Below are 13983 nucleotides of genomic sequence, written 5' to 3'. Positions count from 1 at the left end.
TATGAATTTTGATTATGTACAGAAGAATATAGAACCTTTGCTGAAAATTTTTTGAAATGTTCAATAAAAAAAATGGGCACAAGGTTCAAGTCACACTAAACTTTTTAGGCTCCTTCACTTTCAAATGGACATCCCATTAGTTTTGTCCACTGTACTGTTTTAATGAGTCTCAAAATTTGAACCATCACCCTCTGACTGGAGTAGTGTAACTCTCTGCTATCAGGCCTCAAAAAATTCTACAGCTAATTCAAAACTAAGCAAATAGAAAGAAGAAACAAGTTCCCTGGTGACAAAATCTTACTGACTACTTTCACAGCCCTGAGGGATCTTGTAAATGTTGTATGTTACACAACACACTTACACAATACTCCCTCACATCCTCAAATGCTTCTCTAGACACAAAGATGACTCTGAGTCTGACTTTTAAGTTAAAGCTCCTAGACTTTGGAATGACCTGCCTGAGTAGATTTAGGCAGCAAACTTTGTTCATTAAGTCGTGTTTGTTATGGTTTTATAAGGTGGACCCAAATACAGACTCAGAGAAAGATGGAGATGATTTAAAGCTTTTATTGCCAGGATGTGGGGAATGGAGGTGGAAGGAGCAGTGGAGAAGCTGTCCAAGGCAGAGGCAGGGGCAGCCTTTATCATTAGGCAAGGTTTCAACTGTCTGGGGCTCCCAACTAAAGGGGCCCCAAACACCTTTAGATTTATTATGATGTTTAGATATGACAAATACTGAATTATGTAACTATTCTAACTCATTGTACCCCAAAATAACTTACAAAAGGCCCCCAAAGCATTTCATAAACTGTATACTTCTACTTCAGAGTAAAACATTGTACCACCACATTTACCTGACAGATAAATGTTACTAGTTATGTTCAAATATAACAAATAATATATGATGCATTATTATTGAATATATATATATATATATATATATATATATTAGAATTAAGAAGTCCACCTTGAATGCAAGTACATTTAAGTACATTGTGTGGATAATGCCTCTCTTTCACTCTTCACTTTTAAGTGAAAATTTGAATGCAGGACTTTTACAATATTTTTACCATGCAGTATTAATAGTTTTACTTTACTAAGTTACTTACTGAAAAGTTTTGGTAGTTCTTCTACCATTGCCAATACAAACATTCCCATTTAGAGAGAGGGGGCCCCCAAATCACTAAATCCGCCCCTCGGCAGAGGGCTGGAGGATGATGATGAATGAGGGGGAAATGGCTTGGGTTGGCTGGTGGTGGCAGGTGGTAATGGGTTGGACAGCAGGTAGGCAAGTAGGCAGGGTTGTAATCCAGGAGCACTAGAACAAGAGACAGCAATTAATTAAAGTCCAACACCTTGTAACCTTGTCTGAAATGTGTACTACCAGTGTGCCTGAAACAACAATCTGGTGACGAATGGGCAAAGAGGCGGAGTAGATGGGCCTTTTCCAAAATAGCCCCTACACCCTCTCCTGACCCACCTCCACTCCATTTACATGTTAATGTGGAGGGTCCACCATATTAAGTGCCAGCCCAAACCAACGTGCAACACCTATTGTGTTCGTCATGGGAGACGCTCCGTACAAATGTTAAGTTCCGTACGACCACCCATACAAACATTTACTCATAAACTGCTCAGACTTACATAGACATTTAATATTGCCACGCAGATGTTAAAAAATGAAAGGTTACATTGCATTTAAGATAAAATATACCGTTCTCTGGTCTAGAAAACAGTAGACATGCTCATTTAATGGCAAAGTATTGTATATTTACAGGGATTGTTGCTAAAACCGCGCAGCTTCAACATAAGAATGCAAAACGAGAAGACATTTACAAAGAAAAGAAATGCAAACCAAGAGGCTTGGGAGATTGTTATCCTTCATATCTCCAGACAAGGGTGTTCACAACCTCTGGTTGTTATATCCCAATAAGTGGAATGAGCTAACTATACTTATGACTACAGACTTATAAAGGAAAAGGTAAACACACTTTTTGTTTCAGTGGAAAAACATTCATTAATGTTTGTACACAAATGTAATTACCACAGATACACTCTATTAATGCACAACAGGCTTTCAATAATACTTGCAGTGTTACTGTGTATTGTATTGCCATTTGCTTGTGAAATTTGGCAAATGACAATATAACGCAGGGTATTTGATGCACTTGTACAAAAGGATCACTATGCAAGGAGTGTACTGATGTGGTCTATACCTAAGAAATGCATTTTGTGTTTTTGATAATAAAAAGACTAAAAAAAAGTCTTCGCCTTCTGGAAGATGTCCTCTCATCTTGCAACAGCTGGTGGATGATGGCAGCAGTTGCCACCCCAACCACTGACAATAGATAAAGATTCATTTTAAGTACATAAATATTTATCTACAGTCAATGATCTCGACATATGCTGATCGGAAACTATGGTGAAAAAAAGTTATGGCAGTTGCTGTTTCTCTTGGAATGGAGACTGTACCCGATACACAGTGGTGGAAGAAGTACTCATCCTCCTTAGTCTGGAGGATGGGATGCACCCACAGACGACGGGCAGAGCAGTGCTGTTACTGCCTCAAGTACATCAGGGCAATAGCTAGAGTGATGTTTCTCTCCATGCCGCAAATAATCTCTTATCAAGGAAAAAAATTATAATTTTGGCAGGATGACATCTCTTTGGCATCCCATCTCACTTCAGAGAACAGAGCCTATCAGATAGAAACTCACAAACACACACACACATTGGCCAAACAGGATGTTTAATTTTTGTGGTTTGCATTTCTGTGGGAAAATTAAAATGTGTGGATTGATGAATATTAAATGGCATGTGAACCTAGAATGGCTAATTTGCACCAAGTTCAATGCCAAATGTAAATTAGAGAGCTAATGCTCCATTTGACACTTGCTGTCTTTGCCAACAGTAAGACATGCAACAACTTGATGTTGAACTGTCCTTACACAGTACAAGTAATCCAGGAGGTGGAGGCAATAAAGCCAAAGCAGCCCTGGAGCAGCTCTACTTCAATAAGTATTTTAAGCCATGAAACAGGTGTGTTGAAAGGTCACCCAAATTAAAAAAAAAAAAAAAAAAAAAACATATAGTGTTCTTGTACTTATCTCTATTGGAGTCTAGCCATGCAGTAACGTGCAGTCGATCCAAAACTTCCAAACTGAAACATCACGACAACTATGGAATGATTTCCATGAAATTTTGTACAAACATTAACGGCTCCCAGAGGATCCACCATCTGCTCAAAATTTAAATTTGTCCAATATTTTGGTTTATGACCAAACACCTGCAAAACTAATAACATTCCCATCAGCCTCAGCTCTACATGTGAGTCATAATTAGCAAATGTAAGCATGCTAACACACTAAACTAAGATGATGACCATGGTAAATATTATGATGATGATAATAAACTTTATCTCTATATCCAAATTAATACATAAAATGCAACACAAAGTGTTCAACATTAAAGCAAAGAATCATTGAAACAAGGATAAATATAATAAAATAAGATCATCTTTATCTGCTTGAGCGTGTGTGAGCATCGTAGCATTCTGACATTAGCATTTAGCTCAAAGTACTGCTATACAGCCTCACAGAGCTGCTAGCATGGCTGTAGACTATCTTGTTTAAATGTAACCATAGTTTTTATTTTAAGTGTCTGCAGGGCTACTACTATTAGAGGTATTGGTGAGAAAATGTGGTTTCTTAATTTCGTTGGAAGTGCTGTGAATTCTGTCAAACTTCAGCAGAAAGTCAGATAGTACCCTGATAGCAACCGGCTTGGTAAACAGAGAGTATCACATTACATTTCCGGGATATTTTCTGTTTGAATGGTTGTGTAATGTAGTCATGCATAAAGCAGATATTCAGAATTAGGCAGACACTGCCATAGACAAAGATCAGCCTCACAGTGTGTGCTGCTCACCAGAGTGTTTAATGATGATGAACCAGATTAAAGGCAACGTATGTTAACTCAACCCTGTCTTTGATTTCTCACCTTTATTTCTGAGTGAGTATAGATTTGAAATAATATGCATACCATCATAAAAAAATAGGATTAAAAGAACAGAGACAAATAAGGGAAGGTGGGCTAACATGCAAAGGTTTCAAATAATGCTACTGCTTGATCTGCTTGTTTGCTGAATCCTTACACTGAAACAACACCAAAGAGCTGCGAAATACAGCTCACTGCAAAAATGACATTTTTCTGCGGTTGGGGGGGCGTGTCCTTTCATTTCTGTCATTCTGTGTGCCATAATAATATACTACCTATGTGAACCAAAAAACATTGGCCCTGTTTACACCTGGCGTTAACATGCGCCTCCACATGCATCTTGAGTGACCATTTGTGATTGGTTCGCACTTCCCCGCTCTATATGCAAATAAACGCAGACATCATTTATGTTTGCAAATACCAAATTCGTTGTTTTTAACCGGCAAGAGGACCGGAGATCCATGTACCCTCCATACAAAGCTGTGTTCAACTTGTGTGTGTGTGTGTGTGTGTGTGTGTGAGTTGATGAATGACAGCAAACAACAAATTGTAATCTGCCTTGTCAATTAAATCAGAAAAGTATTATATAAGTACAGTCAATTTAAGATTTAGAGCTTTACAGACTTGTAGTAATGGCTACAGGGCATGAATTATGAATGATAGACATTAAAGTGGAGAGAGCTTTAATAGACACAAACATGTTGACAGTGAGAACAGTATTGCGCAATGCCACACACACCACCGGTGGTTCAGACCAATCAGCGTCCTATGAGGATTCTTAGGAATCCAACTGCCTCACAAGATAAGATGGTGATAGACAGTGATAGAGAGTCCAATCACCTGCCAAGTATTTTTTGAAAGTGCCTGCCTTTTTCCAAACAGTTTCCAAGGATGACCTCTCAGACGGTTCTGTGTAACATACCATCTGGTACGTCAGGTTAAGCCTGAACAATGAACGGCCTGAATAACATCACCATCTACTGCATGAAAGGGCCACGAGGGGATGGTGGGGCCATGTTGGTGAGATGATGAAATGTGATGAAGGGTGGCCGGTTTCAATAAGACATCCATGAGTTTTAAGCTCCAAAGAAGAAAGAAGAAACCAACACACTGTACATTGGTTTATAATAATATGAAATAGAGATGTACTGCAGTTACATTTTATCCTCTATGTCAACAGTAGAATTACATAATGCCTTGCAAATCCAAAAAAGACTAAATGTACTTCATTCTCAAGGTTTGATGTTCGTACTTGATCAACGGAAATCTTTGTTTCAACCGAAACTTGTGTGAGAACTGACTTCCTTGTGATCTGAGATAAGTTTGCAAAGTTTCAGTATAAATACTTGGAATGGCAGCCACGCAGCGATAAGACCGTTGTGTGTTGTTGAAATTAGAGACCTGTGATCCACTGAGGAACTTTAAAATTCAATTTGTTGATAATTTTAATATTTGTTCATTTTTAGTGCGTTTGTGTGTCTGTAAAATGGACGCTTTATGTGACTGAATTCTTTTTGTAATGTTGTATACACTCACTGTGCACTTTATTAGGAGCATGTGCAATCTAATGCAATCCAAAACAACAGCAAGCTTAATACCTCAATAATAAACATAAAGTAGAATCATCACCTTTCTGACAATGACCAAAGCTTCATAAAAGTAGAATTTACAGCAGAGCTGTTGTATTGGATTGCATTAGATAGCACAGGTGTTCCTAATAAAGTCTTCAGTGAGTGTATACAGTAGGTCTGTTATTTTACAGTCTCTTTTGTAAAGGAGATCTCAATCTTAATGAGACTTCTCAAATATATAAACATAACTACATCATTTCCCAGCAATGTGCACTTGCATATTTGATTTGCCAATGCAGTGTATTGTCGGATGAAGTAAGTAGTGCTGGTCAACTCTGAATTCTTTTCTTTTCTTATTTTATTTTATTATATTCCATAGCGATCTGTGTCAGAGCCCTATTGTGCTAATCCAGAGGTTGCAAATAAATGAATGATGAAGCTCCATTTCCTGATGCAGTGTTACTTCTATTAAAGGGAAGTGTTCCTAACTTGGTGTCAAAACTCCCCTGTAACACAAAACCACAATTATATAACAACTTTACATTTTGTGAGCAAGCTACACCAATGATGTTCTAAACATTCAGAGTGAGAGTTCATTGTAGAGTTGTGGGGTGTGCAACTCATCCTGGTACTATGATTAGTGCAGTATTCGTTGGATTTGTGGTAAACATAAGCATGCATTAAGGGCCTTGGAGTGGTTTTGTATAGCCAGCTAATGAGAGTCATGTGCTTTTGAAGTCTTCTGTTTGTCTGTGTTAAATTCAGGCCTCGGCTTGTTAAAGCCACAACCTCTTTTACAATATCTCAACATGCCTTCACTCCTATGTCGTCTGTTTACATGTTTTCTTTGGCAAAAGATGTATACATCTATGTAATTGCCTTATTAATCAGTTAAAAGTCACTTAGAGGGTGGTGACCGAGACTGAGCAATACACAATACACCTGGTTATTATCTATGGATTAACACAGTCACGAGCAAATCTTAAATACCAAGAAACCAGAAATACACCTACTAATTATCACCTGCTTGAGTACCTTTCCACTGTCTAAGAACAATATTTTTTATGTACATTCTTTGATAATATCTCTGGGGTTTCTGGGGAATCTGTGATAAGAGAGACAAATATGACAAAAAGAATGAAACAGCATTTGTAGAATGTGAGAATATCCTGCAAACAACACTGTGCACTCTGTGAGTTATCTCAAAAAGGATAAGTGGCCAGGTGAAATAATTACAGGCAAGGGCTGGCTGTCTGTCTCCTCCTATATGAAAATGAGGAGGGAGTTAGAGGTCCAACTCATGCATATAAATACAGGCTCCAAGACAGCTAGAGGAACTGTATCTTTGCAGACCTCAGGAAAACACTCAGGTAAGTGCTATCAGATTACTGTAATAACAGGAAGGTATTTGTGTTTACTGCTGGTAGATAGGCCCTCCACATGATGAAATGACTCCTTTCTCACCACTAGTCTCTGCCTTGGCACCTGGCTGATACTTTGTGAATTTTTGACTTTTTTGATACTAGATAAAAATCTGTTGGATTGTGTTTTTGTTGATTCTTCTCAACTATATTCTTACTCCATTTCAGCCTTCATCACCACAAACACAATGGCAGGTTAGTGCACTGTTTATCACACTCTAAGAACATAAATAATATATCATCATTATGGTGATTTGTATTATCATATGGCATGATTCATCCTGTCTATATCCACTATCTTTGAATATGCCAGCCTCAGTAATTGCACAGCATATTTCCTCTAAGCACTAAAAGCTCATCCATTCATAATGTCTTTTTTTCTACAGATGCAAGCTTTAAGCAGGAGTTCCTGGAAACCCACAACGCCTACAGGGCAAAGCACGGTGCGCAGCCGTTGACCTATAATAGTGAGCTGAACGCTGCAGCTCAGAAGTGGGCTGATCACCTGCTTCAAATGGGCTCCCTGGGACACAGTAACACGAAGGACGGAGAGAACGTCTATAATATGTGGAGCTCTGCACCCCTTAAACTGACAGGTGGATGATACACACAACCTGACTCTTTTGCATCCTTTCATCAATTCATTCTTTTATTAAACCTCCTAATCACATTCATTCCAAGTTGATTGCTGGTTGATTCATTTGTTCACCTGCTAGCCTTTCAAAATCACAGTGCTTTTTAAAGTGAGACTGTGTAACTTTTGCAAGAATAATATAAATATTCTCCTGATAAAATTGAAAAGTTGAATTACTAAGCAATAAAACACACAACTTCAAATGTCAGCAAACTGGGGGGGTTTGCGGCTACAGCCTAACTTGTTCTGCTATAACCAGTAGCTTATGGTGGCAGCTCTGTTTAAGCTGTAGAACTCAAACTCCCAAGCACCACTTCAAATGTGCATTTTGTGTTCATAATTCGCTATTATGCTTTTTTTCTCTCTTTCACGTTTCAGGAAAAGAAGCTGTTGAGTCATGGTACAATGAGATCAAGGATTACAACTGGGGCAGGCCTGGATTCAGTGGCAGTACTGGTAAAAACCCACCTGATGAGTTTCATATTCATGCCATAAATAGAGAAAATAGTTAAGGTACAAATGTGTTGCTCTGCAGTAATTTGTTGGGGACAGATTGATCAAAATCAAAGGTTTATGGTATTAACCTTAATTTTATGAATTACAAAAGTAGCCATACAACATTATGATAGCATGTTTTCCAACAGATGTAAAACATAGGTACAACTCCAAAATGCCTTTGCATTTAAAGCAGAATTAGTAGAAAATGAGTCTTCGTTTGCAAGTTAGAATCACAGCAGCACACTCTGACAATACTGCACTGCTGTGTTTCTTCCTGCAGGTCATTTTACTCAGGTAGTGTGGAAAGAAAGCACTGAACTGGGTGTGGGCCTGGCCACTGATGGCAACAAAGTCTTTGTGGTTGGGCAGTACCGGCCAGCTGGTAACATGAACATGCCGGGATACTTTGAGAAAAACGTCCTCCCACAAGGTAACATATTACCACAGTTTTACATATTTTACTGTCTGTACAGCAGAATAAATGCATGTTTCCAAAGGGAAACAAGAAATACCTGTTATGTAACTTTGTAAGATGCAGCAAGACCAGTGGTGGAAAGTGACATTTCCTCAAGTACTGTACTTAAGTAGTTTTGAAGTACTTTACTTGATTACTTCCATTTGATGCTACTTTATACTTCTACTCTCCTACATTTATTTGACAGCTTATGGCTACTTTTAATATTAAGATTTTACATACATAACATATGATATATAAAAAATACTTACATACAAAAAATGTCAAATATATTAAATTGTTATAAATGTATAGTTTAAAGAATACTTTCGTCAAATTCAGTATAATTTTAAATGCAGAGGTGCAAAGATGTCTTTTTTATATTATTGTTATGGTTCACTTGAAGTTTTTGTACTGTTCACTGATACTAACCAGTATGAACTAACCAGCTTTGTATACATCTAAATTCATCCTCTGGGTTGCATACAGTGACTTTTCTCTCATGCAGTCGCTTTTCAGTCAGCTGACATATTATTTTATTTTATTAATTGTATTTTATTTTTATCTGGTGCAGGTTTAAGTATATTCATATTTTTCCCGTGCTTCTCATGCTTTTAGCTGTAACATCTCACCTGTATTCACTGAAATTTTTCCAGCATAAAGGTTGTGCAATTTACAGCTGGAAGAGAGGCTGGTGGAACAGACAACACCTCCAATGAGACAGCTGGAGTGAGCCCAAGAAAAATCTGCACGCTGCTGTAGAAGACCTGGACCATTCCTGCAACCATCAAACCCACATTACTAAATAAATATTCCATGCTGTAAATAAGTTTTTTTTTAAAAAAAACATCAAATAAAATACATTCTATTTCTTAATTGTCCTGATTCCGAATGATTTTAACTGAACTAATGTGCAACATAAAGCTTGTACATCAATGTGGCATTGGTGTTTCTGTTTCTAAATATTTGAGAAAATCTCAAATTATGCACTACATTTTGTTTATATTTATGCACTAAAGTCCATAAATTCTGTTGAAAAATATAGTAGTTAAAGTTTATGAGCAATCAGTGTTGAGCTACATTAACATTCACATTATAATAGATCTACAGACAGATTAAAGGAAAGACCTGAAAACCCAAACTTTACTCATACATGTATGTCCATTTTATTCTTGTACTCCACTACAATTCAGATGAAGTATTTTACTTTTTACTCCACTACATTCATCTGATAACTTAAATTGCTAGTTACTTTTCAGTTTCAGATGAATAATACAAATGTGATCAACAAATAAATTGAGTTATAATTGTAGGTTAAGATAAAATTGATCCCCAGGAGGAAATTCACAGTAATTGAAATTAGCCCCACCTTTATAAAGTGCAATATTAAAGTGATGTACATATTCATGCATGAATAATTATAATCCAATAAAATAATAATCATTATTCTGAAATGGGCCATTCTGTATAATGAGTAGTTTTATTTGTGGTACTTTAAGTATATTTTGATGTTAATACTTTTGTACTTTTACTCAAGTCAAAGTTTAAGTGCACAACTTGTAATATTGCTGTTTTACTGAGATCTGATGTCTTCCAACACAGTCACCAGGGCCAGTATACAACAGTGCATGTATACAGTCACCAAAAGTTAAAAATTAGGTCCTAAACCTGTCAAAATTCTAATATCTTTGTTCTTATTCTTAAAATTAACAGCAGTCAGTTTACAGTAACCAGCAGGGGCAGCAAATACACACTTTCCATATTTTCCATATTTTTTCAATGTATGATGATCAATCAAATGTTTACATGTTAGTGTGATTCCTCTTGATGTTCACAGTAACCGCATTTAAATGTACCCTAAAAAGTGCAATAATTACTATATAAATTGCTGAGCTGTGAAATACAAGAATTCAGCTGAGTTTGAAATACAAAGAATAATAAAACATAAAAATTACAAATTAAACAGGTAAATATATAAACTTCTCAGTATAAGCTTTTCATGGTTTTCAGGTCAACCCCTGAGTTCTTAAACATGCATCTGATTGACACCTGTCTTTAAATGATTACTATATCCTCCTTTAATCTTGTATGAATAATATCTCATACAGCATACACTGATAATGTCAGCATAACTGTTGGGGAAATATCTTTCACAAGCTTCTTGCATGTTTCAGTATATTGAAGCATATGTTGGATACAATGAATAATGGGTAGTGTTAATATACGCATACGCATGAAGTTGTGATGCAGCTCTGATAACCTTTGGAGGCTTGCTATTGTCTGATTCAGAGGGAGGTATTGTGGGTAGACATAATTGTAGTCCTTATTTAGCAACACTTAATCAGCACTTAAAATCAACTTTGATCAGAATCAGTTTGGGTTTGACACTGTGAGATGTTTTGACTCATAAATCAAAGATTAAGACAATTCTTATAACACCATTTCTTTGAAGTTTTATTCATACCAGCCAAAGATCTGTATTTTTTTTTTTTTTTTTACCTAAATTTACATTCTGACTCAAATTTCTTTTGATTTAAAGCATTCTTCTTCAGACTACAAAATATTATTCATGAAGAATAATACATCATCTGCAACCAAATGTATAATTTAGAATATAGCTGTTTAATCTTAATATTTGCAGCTGCTGCTTTCTTGTGAGCTGTTATCCTATCTCACACATCTGATAGGATGTTACATCAATTTTTCATTCCTTGGGGGCTGCAAACAATAAGAATGAAGCTGGCACTGCTTTTTCTCATAATTACATTCCATTCACCTTCATCATCTGCACTTGACAACATGGTACAAAATACTCCTCATTATAAGTTTGTTCTGATACTTACTCTATACCAGCAGCAGAATTTCCTGTAAAAATGGATAATTTCATACTTCAAGTACTGTAAACCATGTAATGTGCTGCAGCATCTACATTACCATATTTCAGTGATATACTGTGTGTGTCCACATTAGCTGTCCATTTGAAAGTAATTCCAAAAAGTACAGCCAGGTGGCAGCATAACACAACAGAATGTGCCTCCTCTACACGGTGCATTTTAAAACAGAGCCTGCACAAAAACTGGCTATCTATGTGTTTGCACAGACTCACTAAACAATTAGTTTTTGTTCAGTGCTAATTTACCTTTGATGTCTATAATCTTGCAAGATTTGAAACTGCTTAATTAAAAAAAAAAAGTGGAAATAACATGAATTGCATAACTTGTATGGAGTAAAGTATGGTGCATAGTAAGGAACTACATTTCCCATCAGTCTTTTTTTTTTTTTTTTTTTTTTTTAACGTCACATGAAGATGATCCAAGCAGGTGTACAGTGTGGAGTGACCCAGAAGCTACTTCATTTGCATAGATTTAGTATTCAAAACCATGAAATACAATGTAATACACAAAGTAAAGGAAACCAGACGATACACTTTTTCAGAATATGTTTGATTTCACATTATAGGAACAAATTATGTGTTTTATGTTATTAAAGCTAAAACACTGTACTCATATTTAGAATCTGAAGGTTTGAAAGCTCTGACATATTACTTACATGCTCACAGTGCATACATGTAATGAAACTGTAGCCCATCATCACTGGAGATGCTGTGCTGGTAATCACACAGGGCAGTGTAGTGAATCAGCAATATGCAAAGCTCCCGTGTATCAAAATTATACAGATAAGAATGAATGTATTCTGTGTCTGCCTGTTTTGCCTAATGTTCACTGTCAGGGTATGAGGAACAGGGAGGCATGCTGGGAAAACCTACCCATCACCAAAAGGTCACAGGTTTGATTACAGCAACAGACACATGTTCTGGTAGGATTTAACTGAGGATCATCTCTAGGTATGATCATGTATCGAGAGGACGTTATTCAACCTTGTCATTGGATGATCATATCTGGCTATGATCATCAGAACATCATATTTGCGTGGCCCTTTATTTACTCTGTGTTTGGCTGGTGTACATAGAGCTCCCTCTAGTGGATAGCTTCTCAGAAAAATGGCTTTCATTTAGCACTTAGCTCCACCTCACTGACATCATTGTCATAAATCCAGACATGGAGGAAACCTGATTGCTTCGTACTTCCTATATGGTTGATTCTTCCACACTGCAGTTATTTGTACTGAATAAAGCCAGAGTTTTTACAATGTGCACAGTATATAGATAGTTCCTCTGTGTTGTGGGTTTGCCTTTTGTATTATCAGGATTTTGGATGCATGATCATTTCATCTGCACACAGTGAAGATTTTATTTCAGTGACATTGGTAAGATATAATAAGCTGTATACATGTGTAAAGGTAGTAAATATACTGTAAGTACTGTAATATTTTACTACAATGAGTCAATATTTGAGAAATGAAGCAACATCTACTGTTGCATTGTGTTTAAATTTATTTGTTTTTTTTTTTTAAATTAAATTTAAGTCATTTTAAATATATAGCACATTTCATTAGGCCTTAAACTGAATGTGCTGTGCATTAAAATGAACACAGCAACAAGTACCATGTACAGAAGAATATAAGTAATAAAATACCAGTAAATGCAACAATAACAAAAGAAAAGAAGGGAGATACAATAGAAAAATATGTGAAAAACCAACCAAAACCCTCCAAGATACTGACAAACCCCACAGAATATTTTTTTCAGTTTTTCATAACCAGCTTCAGATATGAATGCTCTCATTTTTGATTGAAAGTTGCCATAGTTCTGTTTCTGATTTGACTTTCAGAGTCACATCCACATCAGTGATTCCAAGCTTCTTGACTTGATCGCTGTATTTCAAAGACAGACTCAAAGTGTGAATACATTCTGCCTCTGATTTTCTTCTGTTTCTAATTTAGACCTCATTTCCCATAAACCCTGTTGCTTCCTGATCCCTCCCCTTTGCTGGCATTTGAAAGTGTTTGGGGGAAGTGGTTTCTCAGTCAGCCTCCAGCTGCCAGGATCTCTGCAATGCAGCTCTGTGATCATTAGAGGCTGACTGTCTTTTTGCTGATCACATTTTGGTGATGGATATGATGTGATTTATAGATGCTAACATGCTACATGCAGCAAATTTAAGCTCATCCCTAAAACACTGTTAAATACAGTCAGTGAGAACCAGAGATGTAGACACAACAGTGCTGCTGAACTAGTCCCCCGCCCCCCACCCCTGGTGCAACGCCCCAACATCATGACACTGGTGTATTTCCTGCAGTTAGGTCCACTTTTTGGCATCTATCTATTTATCTATCTAACCAGCCACCCGACCCACTGTCACAAGGAGAGCGGAGCAGGTGGACCCAAATGCAAAAGACAGCAGGCAGATGGGATCAAACGCAGAATATTTATTGAAAAAGTCAACAGAAGTTGAGACACAGGAACAAAGCAGACTAAGCAGAACAGATCAAACTGTACTTAAATACAAA

The 13983-nt window shown here is 36.8% G+C and overlaps 1 protein-coding gene across 1 annotated transcript; it reads left to right on the top strand.

The window, feature by feature from the left end:
• Window positions 1-6904: 6904 nt before the first annotated feature.
• Window positions 6905-9450, top strand: im:7150988 (Golgi-associated plant pathogenesis-related protein 1). The gene is made up of 6 exons (XM_042420279.1): window positions 6905-6937; window positions 7157-7183; window positions 7375-7584; window positions 8001-8078; window positions 8401-8550; window positions 9231-9450. The coding sequence occupies exons 2-6, from the start codon at window positions 7177-7179 to the stop codon at window positions 9233-9235; spliced, it is 450 nt and encodes a 149-aa protein (XP_042276213.1). The 5' UTR covers window positions 6905-6937; window positions 7157-7176; the 3' UTR covers window positions 9236-9450.
• Window positions 9451-13983: the final 4533 nt, after the last annotated feature.

Source organism: Thunnus maccoyii, chromosome 9 (assembly GCF_910596095.1).
Source record: "Thunnus maccoyii chromosome 9, fThuMac1.1, whole genome shotgun sequence".
NCBI lineage: Eukaryota > Metazoa > Chordata > Actinopteri > Scombriformes > Scombridae > Thunnus > Thunnus maccoyii.
This window is presented reverse-complemented; position numbering and strand designations above follow the sequence as displayed.